General features: G+C 46.4%; 1 protein-coding gene across 1 annotated transcript in view; it reads right to left on the bottom strand.

Moving 5' to 3' along the window:
• Positions 1 to 27143, bottom strand: part of gbe1b (glucan (1,4-alpha-), branching enzyme 1b) — a 333639-nt gene that overhangs the window by 73901 nt on the left and 232595 nt on the right. Inside the window, exons 14-15 of the mRNA XM_046296301.1 lie at positions 21705 to 21889; positions 5451 to 5581 (exon numbers count right to left, since the gene is read on the bottom strand). Coding sequence (XP_046152257.1) covers positions 5451 to 5581; positions 21705 to 21889 — 316 coding nt within the window. The remainder of the gene's footprint in view (positions 1 to 5450; positions 5582 to 21704; positions 21890 to 27143) is intronic.

The following is a 27143-nucleotide window of genomic DNA, read 5'->3' as shown; positions in this document are numbered from 1 at the left end:
GAGAACAGAGAGAGAGAGAGACAGAGAGAGACAGAGCTAGAGTAGAGACAGACAGAAGAGACAGAACAGAGCTAGAGAGAGACAAGACAGACAGAAGAGACAGAACAGAGCTAGAGTAGACACAGACAGAACAGAGCAGAGTAGAGACAGACAGAACAGAGCTAGAGACAAAGAGACAGACAGAACAGAGCTAGAGAGAGACAGACAGAACAGAGCTAGAGAGAGACAGACAGAGACTGAGAGAGACAGAGCTAGAGTAGAGACAGACAGAACAGAGCTAGAGAGAGACAGACAGAACAGAGCTAGTGAGAGAGACAGACAGAACTGACAGAACAGAGCTAGAGTAGAGACAGACAGAACTGACAGAACAGAGCAGAGAGAGAGACAGACAGAGCTAGAGAGAGACAGAGACAGAGAGAGAGAGAGACAGACAGAGAGAGAGAGACAGAGAGAGAGACAGAACTGACAGAACAGAGCTAGAGTAGAGACAGACAGAAGAGACAGAACAGAGACAGAGAGAGAGACAGACAGACAGAACAGAGCTAGAGAGAGAGACAGACAGAACAGACAGAACAGAGACAGAGTAGAGACAGACAGAACAGAGCTAGAGTAGAGACAGACAGAACAGAGCTAGAGTAGAGAGAGACAAAACAGAGAGAGAGAGACAGACAGAAGAGACAGAACAGAGACAGAGAGAGAGACAGACAGAGACAGAGACAGAGACAGAGAGAGACAGAGAGAGAGACAGACAGAACAGAGAGAGAGACAGTAGAGACAGACAGAACAGACAGAACAGAGCTAGAGAGAGACGAGACAGAGACAGAGAGAGAGACAGAGAGAGAGACAGAACAGAGACAGAGAGAGAGAGAGAGAGACGGAGAGAGACAGAGAGAGACAGAGAGAGACAGAGAGAGACAGAGAGAGAGAGAGACAGACAGAGACAGAGAGAGAAAGAGTAGAGACAGACAGACAGAGACAGAGAGAGAGACAGACAGAAGAGACAGAGACAGAGACAGAGAGAGAGACAGAGAGAGACAGGGAGAGAACAGAGACAGAGAGAGACAGAGAGAGAGACAGAGAGAGAGTAGAGACAGATAAAGAAGAGAGATAAAGAGAGAGAGATAAAGAGAGAGAGATGGGTAGATAGAGAGATAAAGAGAGAGCAAGAGAAAAGAAAAACAGTGAGAGTGCCTGTGGAAAAGCTGATGTAGACTGAATATTAATAGGCCGTGTTTCATTCCCCCTCTTCTTATGGTGGGTTGCTGCTTTGACTTGAGAAACTTTCCTTTTCCCCCTTGATCCTCCCGTGTTGAAAAGAAAATACAAGTCTCAGAAGCCAAGACAGAAGAGGAGTGAGAAAACAGTTCCTTAACCAAAAGGAGAGGATCCCGAGGTTACTCTCCGACTCACTTCTTCTGTCTAGGACAGACAGACACATACACGCTGGGGCCATTAATACTAACAAGACACGTCTTGTCTTCTCTGTTTGTGGCCTGGGAAGGATTAAACATGGATGTTGTCCTGGACACTCAAAGGCCTAAGAGCTGCAGAATATCTGACTCGACCCTGACTCGTGTCCTGTCCAGGGAACAGTCCATCAATAGAGACTACAAAAACAGGAGAAAGTGTCCTGTCCAGAGGGTGTAGTGAGACAGAAAGAAAGAGCTAGAGTAGAGAGAGACAGAACAGAGTAGAGACAGACAGAACAGAGCTAGAGTAGAGACAGACAGAACAGAGCTAGAGTAGAGACAGACAGAACAGAGCTAGAGTAGAGACAGACAGAACAGAGCTAGAGTAGAGACAGACAGACAGACAGAACAGAGCTAGAGTAGAGACAGACAGAACAGAGCTAGAGTAGAGACAGACAGAACAGAGCTAGAGTAGAGACAGACAGAACAGAGCTAGAGTAGAGACAGACAGAGCTAGAGTAGAGACAGACAGAACAGAGCTAGAGTAGAGACAGACAGAACAGAGCTAGAGTAGAGACAGACAGAACAGAGCTAGAGTAGAGACAGACAGACAGACAGAGCTAGAGTAGAGACAGACAGACAGACAGAGCTAGAGTAGAGACAGACAGAACAGAGCTAGAGTAGAGACAGACAGACAGACAGATAGACAGAACAGAGCTAGAGTAGAGACAGACAGACAGACAGACGACAGACAGACAGAACAGAGCTAGAGTAGAGACAGACAGAACAGAGCTAGAGTAGAGACAGACAGACAGACAGACAGACAGACAGACAGACAGACAGACAGACAGACAGACAGACAGACAGACAGACAGACAGACAGACAGACAGACAGACAGACAGACAGACAGACAGACAGACAGCCAGACAGACAGACAGACAGACAGACAGACAGACAGACAGACAGACAGACAGACAGACAGACAGACAGACAGAACTGACAGAACAGAGCTAGAGTAGAGACAGACAGAACTGACAGAACAGAGCTAGAGTAGAGACAGACAGAACAGAGCTAGAGTAGAGACAGACAGAACAGACAGAACAGAGCTAGAGTAGAGACAGACAGAACAGAGCTAGAGTAGAGACAGACAGAACAGAGCTAGAGTAGAGACAGACAGACAGAACAGAGCTAGAGTAGAGACAGACAGAACAGACAGAACAGAGCTAGAGTAGAGACAGACAGAACAGAGCTAGAGTAGAGACAGACAGAACAGAGCTATAGTAGAGACAGACAGAACAGAGCTAGAGTAGAGACAGACAGAACTGACAGAACAGAGCTAGAGTAGACACAGACAGAACAGAGCTAGAGTAGAGACAGACAGAACAGAGCTAGTGTAGAGACAGACAGAACTGACAGAACAGAGCTAGAGTAGAGACAGACAGAACTGACAGAACAGAGCTAGAGTAGAGACAGACAGAACAGAGCTAGAGTAGAGACAGACAGAACAGAGCTAGAGTAGAGACAGACAGAACAGAGCTAGAGTAGAGACAGACAGAACAGAGCTAGTGTAGAGACAGACAGAACTGACAGAACAGAGCTAGAGTAGAGACAGACAGAACAGACAGAACTGACAGAACAGAGCTAGAGTAGAGACAGACAGAACTGACAGAACAGAGCTAGAGTAGAGACAGACAGAACTGACAGAACAGAGCTAGAGTAGAGACAGACAGAACAGAGCTAGAGTAGAGACAGACAGAACAGAGCTAGTGTAGAGACAGACAGAACTGACAGAACAGAGCTAGAGTAGAGACAGACAGAACTGACAGAACAGAGCTAGAGTAGAGACAGACAGACAGAACAGAGCTAGAGTAGAGACAGACAGAACAGACAGAACAGAGCTAGAGTAGAGACAGACAGAACAGACAGAACAGAGCTAGAGTAGAGACAGACAGAACAGAGCTAGAGTAGAGACAGACAGAACAGAGCTAGTGTAGAGACAGACAGAACTGACAGAACAGAGCTAGAGTAGAGACAGACAGAACTGACAGAACAGAGCTAGAGTAGAGACAGACAGAACAGAGCTAGAGTAGAGACAGACAGAACAGAGCTATAGTAGAGACAGACAGAACAGAGCTAGAGTAGAGACAGACAGAACTGACAGAACAGAGCTAGAGTAGACACAGACAGAACAGAGCTAGAGTAGAGACAGACAGAACAGAGCTAGAGTAGAGACAGACAGAACAGAGCTAGAGTAGAGACAGACAGAACAGAGCTAGTGTAGAGACAGACAGAACTGACAGAACAGAGCTAGAGTAGAGACAGACAGAACAGAGCTAGAGTAGAGACAGACAGAACAGAGCTAGTGTAGAGACAGACAGAACTGACAGAACAGAGCTAGAGTAGAGACAGACAGAACTGACAGAACAGAGCTAGAGTAGAGACAGACAGAACAGAGCTAGAGTAGAGACAGACAGAACAGAGCTAGAGTAGAGACAGACAGACAGACAGACAGAACAGAGCTAGAGTAGAGACAGACAGAACAGAGCTAGAGTAGAGACAGACAGAACTGACAGAACAGAGCTAGAGTAGAGACAGACAGAACTGACAGAACAGAGCTAGAGTAGAGACAGACAGAACTGACAGAACAGAGCTAGAGTAGAGACAGACAGAACAGAGCTAGAGTAGAGACAGACAGAACAGACAGAACAGAGCTAGAGTAGAGACAGACAGAACAGAGCTAGAGTAGAGACAGACAGAACAGAGCTAGAGTAGAGACAGACAGACAGACAGACAGACAGACAGAACAGAGCAGACAGACAGACAGACAGACAGACAGAACAGACAGACAGACAGACAGACAGACAGACAGACAGACAGAACAGAGCTAGAGTAGAGACAGACAGAACAGAGCTAGAGTAGAGACAGACAGAACTGACAGAACAGAGCTAGAGTAGAGACAGACAGAACAGAGCTCAGAGCAGCTTGGGTGGACAGCCGAGATAAACCATTTGAAACAGAATCAGAGAGCGTTAGAGAGTGAAAAGCCTCAGGTGGCCATGATGGAGGGGGCAGGACAACAAGACTTTAAACATCATGCAACCACCCAGTCCAGGTGTGGAGCAGGAGAGCTAATGTCCTTTCAGGATGTTGTGTGTGAAACAGCATACAGAATGTAATGGAAAAGCACTCTGGTTGGATCGTGTTGTTTACCTCTTCTTCCTCTGAGTGGCGCGTTCATCTGTCTTCTGCTCTAATTGGTTCCTCCACACACACACACACACACACACACACACACACACACACACACACACACACACACACACACACACACACACACACACACACACACACACACACACACACACACACACACACACACACACACACACACACACACACACACACACACACACACACGTTTACCACACACACCCCGTGGCGTCGGAGCACACACACACACTTGACTGTACAATGTTTACGGTGGTGCTTTATAATGACAGCCAGCGCATTTATTAGTGTTCCCGACTTCAGAGAGCATCTCCTCACACATCAGAGCACCGGAAGGGAGAGACGAGGCCCCAGGTAAATGGAAATAAACAGTCCAACATGGCACTGGAAACGCAGCTGTGTGTGTGTGTGTGTTCCGACGCTACGGGGTGTGTGTGGTAAATGTGTTGTGTGTGTGTGTGTGTGTGTGTGTGTGTGTGTGTGTGTGTGTGTGTGTGTGTGTGTGTGTGTGTGTGTGTTCCGACGCTACAGGGTGTGTGTGTGGTAAATGTGTTGTGTGTGTGTGTGTGTGTGTGTTCCGACGCTACAGGGTGTGTGTGTGGTAAATGTGTCGTGTGTGTGTGTGTGTGTGTGTGTGTGTGAACCCAGGTACCTAGGATGTTTTGTGCATTTATACCCACAGACCCCCCCACCTACCCACACACACACCCCCACAACCCACCCCCCCACACACAACCCCCCCCACACACACACCCCCACAACCCCCCCCCCCCCCCCACACACTGGACACTCATATATAGCCATAAGGATACTTCCCAGGCGAGGCCACAGCCACCCTGTAGTTGGTCTGGCTCCTGGTTGGGTGGAAGTTCAACAGAAACAGCACGTTGCCTCTCTCGAACACTATCACCTTGTCTCCCTCGTGCTTGGCACTCACAAACGCCTGCAAGGAACACAGTCACAGGAGAAACCTTTCAGTAACGTACCACATCACCCTCATCAATACAAGGAACACATCACCCTCATCAATACAAGGAACACATCACCCTCATCAATACAAGGAACACATCACCCTCATCAATACAAGGAACACATCACCCTCATCAATACAAGGAACACAGTCACCCTCATCAATACAAGGAACACAGTCACATCACCCTCATCAATACAAGGAACACAGTCACCCTCATCAATACAAGGAACACAGTCACCCTCATCAATACAAGGAACACAGTCATCACAAGGAACACCTCATCAATACAAGGAACACAGTCACCCTCATCAATACAAGGAACACAGTCACATCACCCTCATCAATACAAGGAACACAGTCACCCCATCTCATCAATACAAGGAACACAGTCACCCTCATCAATACAAGGAACACAGTCACCTCATCATCAGTCATCATCAAGGAACACAGTCACATCACCCTCATCAATACAAGGAACACAGTCACCCTCATCAATACAAGGAACACAGTCACATCACCCTCATCAATACAAGGAACACAGTCACATCACCCTCATCAATACAAGGAACACAGTCACCCTCATCAATACAAGGAACACAGTCACCCTCATCAATACAAGGAACACAGTCACCCTCATCAATACAAGGAACACAGTCACCCTCATCAATACAAGGAACACAGTCACCCTCATCAATACAAGGAACACAGTCACATCACCCTCATCAATACAAGGAACACAGTCACCCTCATCAATACAAGGAACACAGTCACATCACCCTCATCAATACAAGGAACACAGTCACATCACCCTCATCAATACAAGGAACACAGGCACATCACCCTCATCAATACAAGGAACACAGTCACATCACCCTCATCAATACAAGGAACACAGTCACCCTCATCAATACAAGGAACACAGTCACATCACCCTCATCAATACAAGGAACACAGTCACCCTCATCAATACAAGGAACACAGTCACCCTCATCAATACAAGGACCACAGTCACATCACCCTCATCAATACAAGGAACACAGTCACAGGAGAAAACCGTTCGGCCATTATTAACGTCATCGATACTCAACGATGTCAGTTTTTGTTACGACCGATCCATCAACAGAAGTTTCATAGCATCACTGTGGACGAGCTTGATTTCTGTCCAAAAAATGTCGAAAACCACTGAGATAAATCGTCCAGTTTAAAAGTGACAGGAAGTCTCATGTTGAAATAGACATATGTACGAGGGTGATTGGCAGTTTATTCCCTAACCTCCATCCCATCCAATCCTCCCTCTATCCCTCCGCCTGTCTGTCCAATCACAAAAGAGCTTATCTCTCACTCAACAGTGAATATTCTAGCTATGTAATTGGCTGGGGGGGGGGAGTAAGGCATCGTGGGAAACCGGACTGAGCTATAAATAGTTGTCCGGGTGACATTGTTAATCTCCCCTAATAACACGTTGACAGTAGCTGGATACGTGCTAAATGGCACCCTACTACGTATGGGCCCTGGTCAAAAGTAGTGCACTATATAGGGAATAGGGCCCTGGTCAAAAGTAGTGCACTATATAGGGAATAGGGCTCTGGTCTAAAGTAGTGCACTATATAGGGAATAGGGCCCTGGTCAAAAGTAGTGCACTATATAGGAAATAGGGCTCTGGTCTAAAGTAGTGCACTATATAGGGAATAGGGCTCTGGTCTAAAGTAGTGCACTATATAGGGAACAGGGCCCTGGTCTAAAGTAGTGCACTATATAGGGAACAGGGCCCTGGTCTAAAGTAGTGCACTACATAGGGAACAGGGCTCTGGTCTAAAGTAGTGCACTACATAGGGAACAGGGCCCTGGTCAAAAGTAGTGCACTATATAGGGAACAGGGTGCTGCTGGAGACAGGGTCAACAAACACTGTTCTGTGTTTAACTCAGTCTAACATTACACAGCCATGTTAACCCAGTCTAACATTACACAGCCATGTTAACCCAGTCTAACATTACACAGCCATGTTAACCCAGTCTAACATTACACAGCCATGTTAACCCAGTCTAACATTACACAGCCATGTTAACCCAGTCTAACATTACACAGCCATGTTAACCCAGTCTAACATTACACAGCCATGTTAACCCAGTCTAACATCACTACACAGCCATGTTAACCCAGTCCAACATTACACAGCCATGTTAACCCAGTCTAACATCACTACAGAGCCATGTTAACCCAGTCTAACATCATTACACAGCCATGTTAACCCAGTCTATCATTACACAGCCATGTTAACCCAGTCTAACATTACACAGCCATGTTAACCCAGTCTAACATTACACAGCCATGTTAACCCAGTCTAACATCATTACACAGCCATGTTAACCCAGTCTAACATCATTACACAGCCATGTTAACCCAGTCTAACATCACTACACAGCCATGTTAACCCAGTCTAACATCACTACACAGCCATGTTAACCCAGTCTAACATCACTACACAGCCATGTTAACCCAGTCTAACATCACTACAGAGCCATGTTAACCCAGTCTAACATCACTACACAGCCATGTTAACCCAGTCTAACATCACTACACAGCCATGTTAACCCAGTCTAACATCACTACAGAGCCATGTTAACCCAGTCTAACATTACACTGCCATGTTAACCCAGTCTAACATTACACAGCCATGTTAACCCAGTCTAACATTACACAGCCATGTTAACCCAGTCTAACATTACACAGCCATGTTAACCCAGTCTAACATTACACAGCCATGTTAACCCAGTCTAACATCACTACAGAGCCATGTTAACCCAGTCTAACATTACACAGCCATGTTAACTCAGGCTAACATCACTACAGAGCCATGTTAACCCAGTCTAACATTACACAGCCATGTTAACTCAGTCTAACATCACTACAGAGCCATGTTAACCCAGTCTAACATTACACAGCCATGTTAACCCAGTCTAACATCACTACAGAGCCATGTTAACCCAGTCTAACATTACACTGCCATGTTAACCCAGTCTAACATTACACTGCCATGTTAACCCAGTCTAACATTACACAGCCATGTTAACCCAGTCTAACATTACACAGCCATGTTAACCCAGTCTAACATTACACAGCCATGTTAACCCAGTCTAACATTACACAGCCATGTTAACCCAGTCTAACATCACTACACAGCCATGTTAACCCAGTCTAACATCACTACACAGCCATGTTAACCCAGTCTAACACCACTACAGAGCCATGTTAACCCAGTCTAACATTACACAGCCATGTTAACTCAGTCTAACATCACTACAGAGCCATATTAACCCAGTCTAACATTACACAGCCATGTTAACCCAGTCTAACATTACACAGCCATGTTAACCCAGTCTAACATTACACAGCCATGTTAACCCAGTCTAACATTACACAGCCATGTTAACCCAGTCTAACATCACTACAAAGCCATGTTAACCCAGTCCAACATTACACAGCCATGTTAACCCAGTCTAACATCACTACAGAGCCATGTTAACCCAGTTAACATCATTACACAGCCATGTTAACCCAGTCTATCATTACACAGCCATGTTAACCCAGTCTAACATTACACTGCCATGTTAACCCAGTCTAACATTACACAGCCATGTTAACCCAGTCTAACATTACACAGCCATGTTAACCCAGTCTAACATTACACAGCCATGTTAACCCAGTCTAACATTACAGAGCCATGTTAACCCAGTCTAACATTACACAGCCATGCCAGTCTAACATTACACAGCCATGTTAACCCAGTCTAACATTACACAGCCATGTTAACCCAGTCTAACATTACACAGCCATGTTAACCCAGTCTAACATCACTACAGAGCCATGTTAACCCAGTCTAACATTACACTGCCATGTTAACCCAGTCTAACATTACACAGCCATGTTAACCCAGTCTAACATTACACAGCCATGTTAACCCAGTCTAACATTACACAGCCATGTTAACCCAGTCTAACATCACTACAGAGCCATGTTAACCCAGTCTAACATTACACAGCCATGTTAACTCAGGCTAACATCACTACAGAGCCATGTTAACCCAGTCTAACATTACACAGCCATGTTAACTCAGTCTAACATCACTACAGAGCCATGTTAACCCAGTCTAACATTACACAGCCATGTTAACCCAGTCTAACATCACTACAGAGCCATGTTAACCCAGTCTAACATTACACTGCCATGTTAACCCAGTCTAACATTACACTGCCATGTTAACCCAGTCTAACATTACACTGCCATGTTAACCCAGTCTAACATTACACAGCCATGTTAACCCAGTCTAACATTACACAGCCATGTTAACCCAGTCTAACATTACACAGCCATGTTAACCCAGTCTAACATTACACAGCCATGTTAACCCAGTCTAACATCACTACACAGCCATGTTAACCCAGTCTAACATCACTACACAGCCATGTTAACCCAGTCTAACACCACTACAGAGCCATGTTAACCCAGTCTAACATTACACAGCCATGTTAACTCAGTCTAACATCACTACAGAGCCATATTAACCCAGTCTAACATTACACAGCCATGTTAACCCAGTCTAACATTACACAGCCATGTTAACCCAGTCTAACATTACACAGCCATGTTAACCCAGTCTAACATCATTACACAGCCATATTAACCCAGTCTAACATTACACAGCCATGTTAACTCAGTCTAACATCACTACAGAGCCATGTTAACCCAGTCTAACATTACACAGCCATGTTGTTAACCCAAGTACCTGCTGCCTGTATGTTCACCTACAGGCCCTTCACTCACTTAGCTGTACTTAGGGTGCAATTTGGGATGTACCCTCAATAGACTGAGAGGAACACTGCCCGCCCACTACCCTACTAACGCATAGCTCCAACACAACCTCCAAACCCACCTCCAAACACCAATAGCACCTGAGCCCTTTGGTCTGGGGGGAATGAGGCAACATTAAACCAAAGTCAGAATCATGCTCACCATGCAGAATAACCAAGGCAATGTATTGATTGGGGAGGCGGGTAGCCTAGTGGTTAGAGCGCTGGCCCAGTAACCGGAAGGTTGCTTGATCGAATCCCCGAGCTGACAAGGTGAAAATCTGATGTTCTGCCCCCTGAACAGGCAGTTAAACCACTGTTCCTAGGCTGTCATTGAAAATAAGAAATTGTTCTTAACTGACACGCCTTGTTAAATAAAGATTAAATAAAGAAACACAAAAAATGGATACACTACTGAAAGAATTCAATGCGCTGGCACCATGTGATTTGGATATATTGTTGTCTCTTATCTTCTTGCCTTTTGTGCTGTTGTCTGTGCCCAATTATGTTTGTAACATGTTGTGTGCTGCTTCCATATTGTGCTGCTACCATGTTGTGCTGCTGCCATGTTGTGTTGCTACTATGTTGTTGTCATGTGTGTTGCTGCCATGCTGCGTTGTTGTCTTAGGTCTCTCTTTATGGAGTGGTGTGTTGTCTCTCTTGTTGTGATGTGTGTTTTGTCCTATTTTATTTTGTATTTTCTATCCCCTGTCCCCGCAGGAGGCCATTTTGCCTTTTGGTGGTAGGTTGTCTTTGTAAATAAGAGTTGTCCGGTTAAATAACGGTTAAACAAAATAAAATAAAAAATTGCATGATCAGTTGTTGGCTAGACCTTTGAATGGATAAAAGCATCTGCTAAATGGCAAATAGCAGCGTCCTTCTTGTCTTCTCTCCATCAGTAGTAACAGTAACAATAGTAGTAACAGTAACAATAGTAGTAACAGTAACAATAGTAGTAATAGTAACACTAGTAGTAATAGTAACACTAGTAGTAATAGTAACACTAGTAGTAACAGTAACACTAGTAGTAACAGTAACAATAGTAGTAATAGTAACACTAGTAGTAACAGTAACAATAGTAGTAATAGTAACACTAGTAGTAATAGTAACACTAGTAGTAACAGTAACACTAGTAGTAACAGTAACAATAGTAGTAATAGTAACACTAGTAGTAACAGTAACAATAGTAGTAATAGTAACACTAGCAGTAACAGTAACAATAGTAGTAACAATAACAATAGTAGTAACAGTAACAATAGTAGTAACAGTAACACTAGTAGTAACAGTAACAATAGTAGTAACAGTAACAGTAGTAGTAGTAGTAACAGTAGTAGTAGTAGTAACAGTAGTAGTAGTAGTAACAATAACAGTAACAATAGTAGTAGCAGTAACAATAGCAGTAACAATAGTAGTAGCAGTAGCAGTAACAGTAACAATAGCAGTAACAATAGTAGTAACAGTAGCAGTAACAGTAGCAATAGTAGTAACAGTAACAATAGTAGTAACAATAACAATAGTAGTAGTAGTAACAATAGCAGTAGTAGTAACAGTAACAGTAGTAGTAGTAGTAACAATATTAGTAACAGTAACAATAGTAGTAGTAGTAACAATAGTAGTAGTAGTAACAATAGTAGTAGTAGTAACAATAGCAGTAACAATAGTAGTAGTAGTAACAATAGTAGTAGTAGTAACAATAGCAGTAGTAGTAACAATAGCAGTAGCAAAAGTAGTAGCAGTAACAATAGTAGTAGCAGTAGCAGTAACAGTAACATTAACAGTAGTAGTAGTAGTAGTAACAATAGTAGTAACAGTAACACCAGTAGTAGTAGTAACAATAGTAGTAGTAGTAACAATAGCAGTAGCAATAGTAGTAGCAGTAACAATAGCAGTAACAATAGTAGTAGCAGTAGCAGTAACAGTAACATTAACAGTAGTAGTAACAGTAACAATAGTAGTAACAGTAACAATAGTAGTAACAGTAACAATAGTAGTAGTAGTAACACTAGTAGTAACAGTAACAGTAACAATAGCAGTAACAATAGTAGTAACAATGGTAGTAGTAGTAACAATAGTAGTAACAGTAACAATAGTAGTAACAGTAACAATAGTATTAACAATAGTAGTAGTAGTAACAATAATAGTAACAATAGCAGTAACAATAGTAGTAACAGTAACAATAGTAGTAACAATATCAGTAACAATGGTAGTAACAATAGTAGTAACAACAGTAGTAACAGTAACAATAGTAGTAACAGTAACAATAGTAGTAGTAGTAACAATAGTAGTAACAATAGTAGTAACAATAATAGTAACAATAGTAGTAACAGTAACAATAGCAGTAACAATAGTAGTAACAGTAACAATAGTAGTAACAGTAACAGTAGTAGTAACAATAGTAGTAACAGTAACAATAGTAGTAACAGTAGTAGTAGTAGTAACAGTAACAATAGTAGTAACAATAGTAGTAACAGTAACAATAGTAGTAACAGTAACAGTAGTAGTAACAATAGTAGTAACAGTAACAATAGTAGTAGCAGTAACAATATTAGTAACAATAGTAGTAGTAGTAGTAACAATAGTAGTAGTAGTAACAGTAACAATAGTAGTAGAACCACTAGTAGTACCAATAGTAGTAACAGTAACAATAGTAGTAGTAACACTAGTAGTAACAATAGTAGTAACAGTAACAATAGTAGTCGTAGTAGTAGTAGTAGTAGTAGCTATTTGTCGTCCTTAACGTAGGTGACTCTGCTAGCTAGCCAACAGCTAGCCAACGCTAGCCAACGTCTTCTGTATAGAACTCAACTACCCGGTCGCACTCACAGGTAGTATCATATTTTCACTTCATTTCATTACAGTACAACGGTTTGATTTGTTTGATCGTAGCTAGCTACTTAGCTAGCTACATAGCCGTCTTTGTATCAAAGATAATTGTGTAGTCTAGAGCAATTTTCTAGGTTCGCTAGCCATCTATTGTCGTTCTTTTAACGCAACGTAACGTAATCAACACTGCTAGCTAGCCTGCTAGCCCCCGAATAGCAACACTGCAGAAACTATTACACTCAACGGAACGACTTGATTAGTGTAGTGTCAACAACGCACCCACTGCCAGCTGGCCTACTTCAGCAGTACTGTATCATTTTAATCATTTTAGTCAATAAGATTCTTGCTACGTAGCTTAACTTTCTGAACATTCGAGACGTGTAGTCCACTTGTCATTCCAATCTCCTTTGCATTAGCGTAGCCTCTTCTGTAGCCTGTCAACTATGTGTCTGTTTATCCCTGTTCTCTCCTCTCTGCACAGACCATACAAACGCTCCTCACCGCGTGGCCGCGGCCACCCTACTCTGGTGGTCCCAGCGCGCACGACCCACGTGGAGTTCCAGGTCTCCGGTAGCCTCTGGAACTGCCAATCTGCGGTCAACAAGGCAGAGTTCATCTCAGCCTATGCCTCCCTCCAGTCCCTCGACTTCTTGGCACTGACGGAAACATGGATCACCACAGACAACACTGCTACTCCTACTGCTCTCTCTTCGTCCGCCCACGTGTTCTCGCACACCCCGAGAGCGTCTGGTCAGCGGGGTGGTGGCACCGGGATCCTCATCTCTCCCAAGTGGTCATTCTCTCTTTCTCCCCTTACCCATCTGTCTATCGCCTCCTTTGAATTCCATGCTGTCACAGTTACTAGCCCTTTCAAGCTTAACATCCTTATCATTTATCGCCCTCCAGGTTCCCTCGGAGAGTTCATCAATGAGCTTGATGCCTTGATAAGCTCCTTTCCTGAGGACGGCTCACCTCTCACAGTTCTGGGCGACTTTAACCTCCCCACGTCTACCTTTGACTCTTTCCTCTCTGCCTCCTTCTTTCCACTCCTCTCCTCTTTTGACCTCACCCTCTCACCTTCCCCCCCTACTCACAAGGCAGGCAATACGCTCGACCTCATCTTTACTAGATGCTGTTCTTCCACTAACCTCATTGCAACTCCCCTCCAAGTCTCCGACCACTGCCTTGTATCCTTTTCCCTCTCGCTCTCATCCAACTCCTCCCACACTGCCCCTACTCGGATGGTATCGCGCCGTCCCAACCTTCGCTCTCTCTCCCCCGCTACTCTCTCCTCTTCCATCCTATCATCTCTTCCCTCCGCTCAAACCTTCTCCCACCTATCTCCTGATTCTGCCTCCTCAACCCTCCTCTCCTCCCTCTCTGCATCCCTTGACTCTATGTCCCCTATCCTCCAGGCCGGCTCGGTCCTCCCCTCCCGCTCCGTGGCTCGATGACTCATTGCGAGCTCACAGAACAGGGCTCCGGGCAGCCGAGCGGAAATGGAGGAAAACTCGCCTCCCTGCGGACCTGGCATCCTTTCACTCCCTCCTCTCTACATTTTCCTCCTCTGTCTCTGCTGCTAAAGCCACTTTCTACCACGCTAAATTCCAAGCATCTGCCTCTAACCCTAGGAAGCTCTTTGCCACCTTCTCCTCCCTCCTGAATCCTCCGCCCCCTCCCCCCTCTCTGCAGATGACTTCGTCAACCATTTTGAAAAGAAGGTCGACGACATCCGATCCTCGTTTGCTAAGTCAAACGACACCGCTGGTTCTGCTCACACTGCCCTACCCTGTGCTCGGACCTCTTTCTCCCCTCTCTCTCCAGATGAAATCTCGCGTCTTGTGACGGCCGGCCGCCCAACAACCTGCCCGCTTGACCCTATCCCCTCCCCTCTTCTCCAGACCATTTCCGGAGACCTTCTCCCTTACCTCACCTCGCTCATCAACTCATCCCTGACCGCTGGCTACGTCCCTTCCGTCTTCAAGAGAGCGAGAGTTGCACCCCTTCTGAAAAAACCTACACTCGATCCCTCCGATGTCAACAATTACAGACCAGTATCCCTTCTTTCTTTTCTCTCCAAAACTCTTGAACGTGCCGTCCTTGGCCAGCTCTCCCGCTATCTCTCTCTGAATGACCTTCTTGATCCAAATCAGTCAGGTTTCAAGACTAGTCATTCAACTGAGACTGCTCTCCTCTGTATCACGGAGGCGCTCCGCACTGCTAAAGCTAACTCTCTCTCCTCTGCTCTCATCCTTCTAGATCTATCGGCTGCCTTCGATACTGTGAACCATCAGATCCTCCTCTCCACCCTCTCCGAGTTGGGCATCTCCGGCGCGGCCCACGCTTGGATTGCGTCCTACCTGACAGGTCGCTCCTACCAGGTGGCGTGGCGAGAATCTGTCTCCTCACCACGCGCTCTCACCACTGGTGTCCCCCAGGGCTCTGTTCTTGGCCCTCTCCTATTCTCGCTATACACCAAGTCACTTGGCTCTGTCATAACCTCACATGGTCTCTCTTATCATTGCTATGCAGACGACACACAATTAATCTTCTCCTTTCCCCCTTCTGATGACCAGGTGGCGAATCGCATCTCTGCATGTCTGGCAGACATATCAGTGTGGATGACGGATCACCACCTCAAGCTGAACCTCGGCAAGACGGAGCTGCTCTTCCTCCCGGGGAAGGACTGCCCGTTCCATGATCTCGCCATCACGGTTGACAACTCCATTGTGTCCTCCTCCCAGAGCGCCAAGAACCTTGGCGTGATCCTGGACAACACCCTGTCGTTCTCAACTAACATCAAGGCGGTGGCCCGTTCCTGTAGGTTCATGCTCTACAACATCCGCAGAGTACGACCCTGCCTCACACAGGAAGCGGCACAGGTCCTAATCCAGGCACTTGTCATCTCCCGTCTGGATTACTGCAACTCGCTGTTGGCTGGGCTCCCTGCCTGTGCCATTAAACCCCTTCAACTCATCCAGAACGCCGCAGCCCGTCTGGTGTTCAACCTTCCCAAGTTCTCTCACGTCACCCCGCTCCTCCGTTCTCTCCACTGGCTTCCAGTTGAAGCTCGCATCCGCTACAAGACCATGGTACTTGCCTACGGAGCTGTGAGGGGAACGGCACCTCAGTACCTCCAGGCTCTGATCAGGCCCTACACCCAAACAAGGGCACTGCGTTCATCCACCTCTGGCCTGCTCGCCTCCCTACCACTGAGGAAGTACAGCTCCCGCTCAGCCCAGTCAAAACTGTTCGCTGCCCTGGCCCCCCAATGGTGGAACAAACTCCCTCACGACGCCAGGACAGCGGAGTCAATCACCACCTTCCGGAGACACCTGAAACCCCACCTCTTTAAGGAATACCTAGGATAGGTTAAGTAATCCCTCTCACCCCACCCCCCCTAAGTTTTAGATGCTCTATTGTTAAGTGACTGTCCCACTGGATGTCATAAGGTGAATGCACCAATTTGTAAGTCGCTCTGGATAAGAGCGTCTGCTAAATGACTTAAATGTAAATGTAATGTAAATGTACCACTAGTAGTACCAATAGTAGTAACAGTAACAATAGTAGTAACAGTAACAATAGTAGTAGTAACACTAGTAGTAACAATAGTAGTAACAGTAACAATTGTAGTAACAGTAACAATAGTAGTAGTAGTAACAGTAGTAGTAACAGTAACAATAGTAGTAGTAGTAACAGTAGTAGTAGTGGTAGTAACAGTAGTAGTAGCAGTGGTAGTAGTAACAGTAACAATAGTAGTAGTAGTGGTAGTAACAGTAGTAGTAGCAGTAGTAGTAGTAACAGTAACAATAGTAGTAGTAGTGGTAGTAACAGTAGTAGTAGCAGTAGTAGTAGTAACAGTAACAATCATAGTAGTAGTAGTAGTAGTAGTAGTAGTAGTAGTAACAGTAGTAGTAGTAAGTTAAAATGTGTGGAGGCTGTTATAGCAGCAATGTTCCTACATCTAGTGGAAAGCCTTCCCAGAAGAGTGGAGGCTGTTATAGCAGCAATGTTCCAACATCTAGTGGAAAGCCTTCCCAGAAGAGTGGAGGCCGTTATAGCAGCAATGTTCCAACATCTAGTGGAAAGCCTTCCCAGAAGAGTGGAGGCTGTTTTAGTAGCAAAGGGGGGACAAACTCCATTTTAATGCCCATGATTTTGGAATGAGATGTTTGATAGCAGGTGTCCACATACTTTTGGCCATCTAGTGTGTGTAGGCTATGTGTACCATTTTAAATGGATGTAGTTCTGTCTTTGAGCTGTTCTTGTCTATTCATATTCTGTATTATGTCATGTTTAATGATTTGTGTTGGACCCCAGGAAGAGTGCCAACATGTCTGTGTTCTTGTCCGTCTGTCTGCCTGTCCGTCTGTCTACCTGTGTCTGTCTGTCTGCCTGTGTCTGTCTGTCTGCCTGTGTCTGTCTGTCTGCCTGTGTCCGTCTGTCTGCCTGTGTCCGTCTGTCTGCCTGTGTCCGTCTGTCTGCCTGTGTCCGTCTGTCTGCCTGTGTCCGTCTGTCTGCCTGTGTCCGTCTGTCTGCCTGTGTCCGTCTGTCTGCCTGTGTCCGTCTGTCTGCCTGTGTCCGTCTGTCTGCCTGTGTCCGTCTGTCTGCCTGTCCGTCTGTCTGCCTGTCCGTCTGTCTGCCTGTGTCTGTCTGTCCACCTGCCTGTGTCTGTCTGTCTACCTGCCTGTGTCTGTCTGTCTGCCTGCCTGTGTCTGTCTGTCTGCCTGCCTGTGTCTGTTTGTCTGCCTGCCTGTGTCTGTCTGTCTGCCTGCCTGTGTCTGTCTGTCTGCCTGCCTGTGTCTGTCTGTCTGCCTGCCTGCCTGTGTCTGTCTGTCTGCCTGCCTGTGTCTGTCTGTCTGTCTGCCTGCCTGCCTGTCTGTCCGCCTGCCTGTCTGTCCGCCTGCCTGTCCTCCCTCCCTCCCTGTCTGCCTGCCTGTCTGCCTGCCTGCCTGTCTGTCCGCCCGCCTGCCTGTCTGTCTGCCTCCTCCATATGGGAATACGGTAAGGGATGACAGAAGGTATCTGTCTGTCTGTCTGCCTCCTCCATGTGGGAATAGGGTAAGGGATGACAGAAGGTATCTGTCTGTCTGTCTGCCTCCTCCATGTGGGAATGACAGAAGGTATCTGTCTGTCTGTCTGTCTGTCTGTCTGTCTGTCTGTCTGTCTGTCTGTCTGTCTGTCTGTCTGTCTGTCTGTCCTGTCTGTCTGTCTGTCCTGGGTCTGTCAGAAGGTGTCTGTCTGTCTGTCTCTCCTCCATGTGGGAATGACAGAAGGTATCTGTCTGTCTGTCTGTCTGTCTGTCTGTCTGTCTGTCTGTCTGTCTGTCTGTCTGTCTGTCTGTCTGTCTGTCTGTCTGTCTGTCTGTCTGTCTGTCTGTCTGCCTCCTCCATGTGGGGATGACAGAAGGTATCTGTATGTCTGTCTGTCTGCCTCCTCCATGTGGGGATGACAGAAGGTATCTGTCTGTCTGTCTGTCTGTCTGTCTGTCTGTCTGTCTGTCTGTCTGTCTGTCTGTCTGTCTGTCTGTCTGTCTGTCTGTCTGTCTGTCTGTCTGTCTGTCTGTCTGTCTGTCTGTCTGTCTGTCTCCTCCATGTGGGAATGACAGAAGGTATCTGTCTGTCTGTCTGTCTGTCTGTCTGTCTGTCTGTCTGTCTGTCTGTCTGTCTGTCTGTCTGTCTGTCTGTCTGTCTGTCTGTCTGTCTGTCTGTCTGTCTGTCTGTCTGCCTCCTCCATGTGGGAATAGGGTAAGGGATGACAGAAGGAATCTGTCTGTCCGCCTGCCTACCTGTCCGCCCGCCTGCCTGTCTGTCCGCCTGCCTCCTCCATGTGGGAATAGGGTAAGGGATGACAGAAGGTATCTGTCGGTCTGTCCGCCTGCCTCCTCCATGTGGGAATAGGGTAAGGGATGACAGAAGGAATCTGTCTGTCTGTCCGCCTGCCTACCTGTCCGCCCGCCTGCCTGTCTGTCCGCCTGCCTGTCTGTCCGCCTGCCTGCCTGTCTGTCCGCCTGCCTGCCTGTCCGCCTGCCTGTCTGTCCGCCTGCCTGCCTGCCTGTCCGCCTGCCACCTCCATGTGGGAATAGGGTAAGGGATGACAGAAGGTATCTGTCTGTCTGTCTGCCTCCTCCATGTGGGAATGACAGAAGGTATCTGTCTGTCTGTCTGTCTGTCTGTCTGTCTGTCTGTCTGTCTGTCTGTCTGTCTGTCTGTCTGTCTGTCTGTCTGTCTGTCTGTCTGTCTGTCTGTCTGTCTGTCTGTCTGTCTGTCTGCCTCCTCCATGTGGGGATGACAGAAGGTATCTGTCTGTCCGTCTGTCTGTCTGTCTGTCTGTCTGTCTGTCTGTCTGCCTGTCTCCTCCATGTGGGAATGACAGAAGGTATCTGTCTGTCTGTCTGTCTGTCTGTCTGTCTGTCTGTCTGTCTGTCTGTCTGTCTGTCTGTCTGTCTGTCTGTCTGTCTGTCTGTCTGTCTGTCTGTCTGTCTGTCTGTCTGTCTGTCTCCTCCATGTGGGGATGACAGAAGGTATCTGTATGTCTGTCTGTCTGCCTCCTCCATGTGGGGATGACAGAAGGTGTCTGTCTGTCTGTCTGTCTGTCTGTCTGTCTGTCTGTCTGTCTGTCTGTCTGTCTGTCTGTCTCCTCCATGTGGGAATGACAGAAGGTATCTGTCTGTCTGTCTGTCTGTCTGTCTGTCTGTCTGTCTGTCTGTCTGTCTGTCTGTCTGTCTGTCTGTCTGTCTGTCTGTCTGTCTGTCTGTCTGTCTGTCTGTCTGTCTGTCTGACTCCTCCATGTGGGAATGACAGAAGGTATCTGTATGTCTGTCTGTCTGCCTCCTCCATGTGGGAATAGGGTAAGGGATGACAGAAGGTATCTGTCTGTCTGTCTGTCTGTCTGTCTGTCTGTCTGTCTGTCTGTCTGTCTGTCTGTCTGTCTGTCTGTCTGTCTGTCTGTGTCGGTCTGTGTCGGTCTGTGTCTGCCACCTCCATGTGGGAATAGGGTAAGGGATGACAGAAGGTATCTGTCTGTCTGTCTGCCTCCTCCATGTGGGAATAGGGTAAGGGATGACAGAAGGTATCTGTCTGTCTGTCTGTCTGTCTGTCTGTCTGTCTGTCTGTCTGTCTGTCTGTCTGTCTGTCTGTCTGTCTGTCTGTCTGTCTGTCTGTCTGTCTGTCTGTCTGTCTGTCTGACTCCTCCATGTGGGAATGACAGAAGGTATCTGCCTGTTTTCACTGGTGCAGAAAGGAAAGGAAATGGACAGGAAATATATGTGTCGTGGATATACTGAACACACAAATGTAAAAGAAGTAGAGGGCTGTGGCCGACTGTGGGCGACTGGCCGACTGTGGGCGACTGGGCGACTGTGGGCGACTGTGGCTGACTGGGGCCAACTGTGGGCGACTGGGCGACTGTGGCCAACTGGGCGCCACTGTGGGCGACTGTGGGCGACTGTGGGCGACTGGGGGCGACTGTGGGCGACTGTGGGCGACTGGGCGACTGTGCGACTGTGGGCGACTGGGCGACTGGGCGACTGTGGGCGACTGGGCGACTGTGGGCGACTGTGGGCGACTGTGGGCGACTGTGGGCGACTGGGCGACTGTGGGCGACTGGGCGACTGTGGGCGACTGGGCGACTGTGGGCGACTGGGCGACTGGGCGACTGTGGGCGACTGGGCGACTGTGGGCGACTGTGGCCGACTGGGCGACTGTGGCCGACTGGGCGACTGTGGGCGACTGTGGGCGACTGGGCGACTGTGGGCAACTGTGGGCGACTGTGGCCGACTGTGGGCGACTGGGCGACTGTGGGCGACTGTGGGCGACTGTGGCCGACTGTGGGCGACTGTGGCCGACTGGGCGACTGTGGGCGACTGGGCGACTGTGGCCGACTGTGGGCGACTGTGGCCGACTGTGGCCGACTGTGGGCGACTGTGGGCGACTGTGGGCGACTGTGGCCGACTGTGGCCGACTGGGCGACTGTGGGCGACTGGGCGACTGTGGGCGACTGTGGCCGACTGGGCGACTGTGGGCGACTGTGGCCGACTGGGCGACTGTGGGCGACTGTGGGCGACTGTGGCCGACTGTGGCCGACTGTGGCCGACTGGGCGACCTTGGGCGACTGTGGGCGACTGGGCGACTGTGGCCGACTGTGGCCGACTGTGGCCGACTGGGCGACTGTGGGCGACTGTGGGCGACTGGGCGACTGTGGGCGACTGTGGCCGACTGTGGCCGACTGTGGCCACAGTCGGCCACAGTCGGTGTGTATGTGTGAGCAGTCGGTGTGTATGTGTGTATGTGTGTGTTTGTGCATGCAGCTGTGTGTGTATGTGTGAGTGTGTGTGTATGTGTGTGTATGTGCATGTAGCTGTGTGTGTGTGTGAGTGTGTGTGTGTGTGAGTGTGTGTGTGTGTGAGTGTGTGTGTCCTTACCGGTGGTGCAGCCAGCCAGCCATACTTGTCCTCGGTACGGTTCATGTCCCGGTCAAAGTTATAGAGCTGTTTGTAACGGAGGTGGTCAGTGTCCAGCAGGTCGTACTGACGCCTGGCGTAGTGATAACTCTCATTATTACCCTTCCGAGGGAAGTCCAGCCACTCTGGGTGGCCGAACTCATTACCTGAAGAAAAAACACAAAATCACAAAAAACACGTTTATTATGTTTAAAGGGGGAAATTTGAGATTGCATCCATTTATTTTATTAAACGTTTAAATTAATGATATATATATAGTCATTAATTCTTGAAGAATATAATTTGGAAATACCTCATGAGCTTATTTCAACAGTTTTACCCAAAATAGAAGCATTAACCCATTACAGTCTAAGCCCTGTCTAAACTGGGGGAGGGCAGTTCTACTAAGCTGTATGTTTTCAAACCAAGGATCATTTTGATGTTTGAATTTTAAGACCCCTTGAAGTATTTAAACAAGTATATATATTTAATACAAAAAAACATTTGGCCTTACTGCTATTAGCCAATAGAAACACATTGAATAACAGATAGTCCTTACTGCTATTAGCCAATAGAAACACATTGAATAACAGACAGTCCTTACTGCTATTAGAAACACATTGAATAACAGAATCACTACATTGAACAACAGACAGTCCTTACTGCTATTAGCCAATAGAAACACATTGAATAACAGATAGTCCATACTGCTATTAGCCCATAGAAACACATTGAATAACACACAGTCCTTACTGCTATTAGCCAATAGAAACACATTGAACAACAGACAGTCCTTACTGCTATTAGCCAATAGAAACACATTGAACAACAGAGTCCTTACTGCTATTAGCCCATAGAAACACATTGAATAACACACAGTCCTTACTGCTATTAGCCCATAGAAACACATTGAATAACAGACAGTCCTTACTGCTATTAGCCCATAGAAACACATTGAATAACAGATAGTCCTTACAGCTATTAGCCAATAGAAACACATTGAATAACAGATAGTCCTTACTGCTATTAGCCAATAGAAACACATTGAATAACAGATAGTCCTTACTCCTATTAGCCCATAGAAACACATTGAATAACACACAGTCCTTACTGCAGAGAGTCCACCAAATCATCTAAAGGAAGTGTGTTCTGAAGTGTCTGTCCTACAGTGCATTCGGAAAGTATTCAGACCCCCCAAAATTTTGTAATTTTAAAATATGTCTGTAACGTAACAAAATGTGGGAAAAAAAAGTCAAGGGGTCTGAATATCAGAGATATAAGACAGATCAGGAAACATTTTGTAATTTCTTCTCCATGTACGTAACCCATTATTTATGGCACTAAACAGCCCTGTCAAATCAAACCAAATGTTATTGGTCACATACACATGGTTAGCAGATGTTAATGTGAGTGTAGCGAAATGCTTGTGCTTCTAGTTCCGACAGTTGCAGTAATAACTAACAAGGAATCTAACAATACCACAACAACTACCTTATACAAACAAATCTAAAGGGATGGAATAAGAATATATACATATAAATACATGGATGAGTGATGCCTGAGCGACATAGGCAAGATGCAATAGATGGTATAAAATACAGTATATACACATGAGATGAGTAATGTAAGATATGTAAACATTATTAATGCGGCATTATTTAAAGTGACTTAGTGATCCATTTATTAAAGTGGCTAATGATTGAGTGTGTATGTAGGCAACAGTGTCTTTGTGGCTGTTTAACAGTCTAATGGCCTTGAGATTGAAGCTGTATTTTCAGTCTCCAGGTCCCCGCTTTGATGCTCCTGTACTGACCTCGCCTTCTGGATGATAGCGGGGTGAACAGGCAGTGGCTCGGGTGGTTGTTGCCCTTGATGATCTTTTTGGCCTTCCTGTGACATCGGGTGGTGTAGGTGTCCTGGAGGGCAGGTAGTTTTCCCCCGGTGATGCGTTGTGCAGACCTCACTACCCTCTGGAGAGCCTTACGGTTGAGGGCGGTGCAGTTGCCGTACCAGGCGGTGATACAGCCCAACAGGATGCTTTCAATTGTGCATCTGTAAAAGTTTGTGAGGGTTTTGGGTGACAAGCCAAATTTCTTCAGCCTCCTGAAGTTGAAGAGGTGCTGTTGCGCCTTCTTCACCACGTTGTCTGTGTGGGTGGACCATTTCAGCTTGTCTGTGATGTGTATATCGAAGAACTTAACACTTTCCACCTTCTCCACTACTGTCCCATCGATGTGGATTGGGGGGGCGGTGCTCCCTCTGCTGTTTCCTGAAGTCCACGATCATCTCCTTTGTTTTGTTGACGTTGAGTGAGAGGTTGTTTTCCTGACACCACATTCCGAGTGCCCCTCACCTCCTCCCTGCAGGCCGTCTCGTCGTTGTTGGTAATCAAGCGCACTACTGTTGTGTCGTCTGCAAACTTGGTGATTGAGGCGTGTGTGGCCACGCAGTCATGGGTGAACAGGAAGTACAGGAGAGGAGAGAGGGCTGAGCACACACCCTTGTGGTGCCCCAGTGTTGAGGATCAGCGAAGTGGAGATGTTGTTTCCTGCCTTCACCACCTGGTGGCGGCCCGTCAGAAAGTACAGGACACAATTACATAGGGAGGGGGTGGAGACCCAGGGGATGGGTAGGAGGAGAAAGAGTTAAATAATAGTGCTGGTGTGAATGTATGTTGTCTGATGCAGTTGTATTGACCCAATGTGCAAATATACTGAGGACGCGGCTTGGGAAAGAAGAAGTTGTTTAGTTTTCTCTGGAAGCCTGACGCAGCTAGGGAAAGAAGAAGGTGTTTAGTTTGTCTGGTATGCCTTTGGGCCACGTGCCTTGCGAGGGCTAACACGTTTAAATGTCTTACTCACATTGGCCACGGATAAGGAGAGGGGGGAGCCAGCAGTTCTTGGTAGCAGGCCAGGTCAGTGACACAGTAATCTCCTCCATGCGGGCAAAGAAGGTGTTTCGTTTGTCTGGAAGCCTGTCGTCGGTGTCCACGACATGGCAGGTTTTCCTTTTGTAGCTCATAATTGCCTGCGTCTGAGCCGTTGAATTGCAACTCCACTTTGTCCCTATACCAACATTTTGCTTGTTTGATTGCCTTGCATAGGGAATAACTATGCTGTTTATATTCCCGACATCTTTCCCACATCTTGAATGCGGTGGTTTGCGCTTTCAGTTTTGCACAAATGCCGCCATCTATCCACGGTTTCTGGTTGGGGGTAAGTTTTAATAGTCACAGTGGATACAACATCTCCAATGCAATCCTTAAAAACTCACTCCCCGAGTCAGCGAATAAATCAATGTTATTTTCTGAGGCTTCCCTGAACATTTCCCAGTCCGCGTGATCAAAACACTCTTGAAGCTTGGATTCCGATTGGTCAGACCAGCGTTGAATGGTTCTAGTCACGGCTACATCCTGTTTGAGTTTTTGCCTATAGGATGGTAGGAGCAAGATGGAGTCATGGTCGGATTTGCTGAATGGAGGGCGGGGGAGGGCCTTGCATGCATAGCGGAAGTTAGAGTAGCAGTGATCCAGTGTATTGCCCATGCAGGTGCTACAGTCAATGTGCTGGTAGAAATTAGGTAGCCTTGTTCTCAAATTAGCCTTGGTAAAATCCCCAGCGACAATAAACACAGCCTCGGGATATATGGTTTCCAGTTTACACAGAGTCCAGTGAAGTTTTTTCAGGGCCGCTGAGGTATCTTCTTGGGGGGGGGGGGGGGTATACACGGCTGTGACTATAATCGAAGAGAATTCTCTTGGTAGATAATGCGGTCTGCATTTGATTGTAAAGGAATTCTAGGTCAGGTGAACAAAAGGACTTGAGTTTCTGTATGCTGTTATGATTTAAAACCATGAGACGTTAATCATGAAGCATAACACCCCCGCCCTTCTTCTTACCAGAGAGATGTTGGTTTCTGCCAGCGCGACACATGAAGAATCCTGGTGGCTGTACCGACTCGGACAACACACCCCGAGAGAGCCATGTTTCCATAAAGCAGACAATGTTACAATCTCTGACGTCTCTCTGGAAGGCAACCCTTGCACTAACTTCGTCCACTTTGTTGTCAAGAGACTGGACATTGGCGAGTAATACCCGGAAGCGGTGGGTGGTGTGCACACCTTCAAAGTCTGACCAGGAGGCTGCTCCGTCTACCTCTTCTGCGGGATGTTGTTTTGGGTCGGCCTCTGGAATCAGATCCAGGGTGGAGGTCCGAACAAAGGATTCGCTTCGGGAAAGTTGTATTCCTGGTTGAAATGATGGGAAATTGTCATCACTTTATTTCCAATACTTATTCTCGGCTGTATGTAATAACGCTGAAGATTTCCTGGGCTTACAATGTAAGAAATAATACATAAGAAAACAAAATACTGCTTAGTTTTCTAATATATAATAATAATAATAATAATAATAATAATAATATATGCCATTTAGCAGACGCTTTTATCCAAAGCGACTTACAGTCATGTGTGCATACATTCAATGTATGGGTGGTCCCGGGGATCGAACCCACTACCCTGGCGTTACAAGCGCCATGCTCTACCAACTGAGCTACAGAAGGACCGGGGGAGGGGGTCTATTCAATGAATTGCTTTAAGAAGGTCATACCAAGGATCATTTTGCAATCTGAACACTTGAAGTATCCCCCCAAAAATGTTATAAAACAATTATTTGATGAAAAATTGTATTTGTCCTTTACTGCTATTAACCCATACAAATGCAGTTTCACTACACGGAACACTAAAAACATTTCTAAATGAAGTTTGTTCTGAAGTGTCTGTCCTATATATTAGAGATATAAGAACTACATGTATTTAACCCCACATTTTTGTCACTTAACAGTTTCCATATACTATACTTCCATTTAAAAAATGTAACTGTAACTGTTACCGAAGGTACCGAGGGTACCGCGGGACCTTCCGACGAGTCTTGTGAGGGCGTCCGAGAGTAAACCTACAGAAATGTACATGTTCGCGAGAGTCTCACCTTTCCATAGAGAGGTCATAATCGTTTCGGATCGCTACAGACGATTTTGTAAGACCGATTCTTGGGATGCCTCATGGTCTGACAAAACACCACTCTATCTCGGACACTTTTCCCTCTCAGATGAGGAAGTGCGACAGTGGATTGAGACACACCCAATGCAACAAAAAACCCAGATCTCTCGAGCGTAAACTGACAGATTTTTTTTATGGGGATATTTGTATTATGCTAATTAGATATCCGCGGAGGCGAGGACATCGACCGCAGGGGGATTTAACCACCATTTACCCTCTCATAAACCAATATAATTAGTTTGTATCCATTCGAAGGAATCATCATTAAATACATATGTAAAAAATGGATTCCATCTATATTCACCCAAGAAAAAAGTATATTTTTCAATAGAGATAATTAATAATAATAATTAATCAACGTTTAA

The sequence above is a fragment of the Oncorhynchus gorbuscha genome, linkage group LG13 (genome assembly GCF_021184085.1).
Source record: "Oncorhynchus gorbuscha isolate QuinsamMale2020 ecotype Even-year linkage group LG13, OgorEven_v1.0, whole genome shotgun sequence".
NCBI classification, from domain to species: Eukaryota; Metazoa; Chordata; class Actinopteri; order Salmoniformes; family Salmonidae; genus Oncorhynchus; species Oncorhynchus gorbuscha.
This window is presented reverse-complemented; position numbering and strand designations above follow the sequence as displayed.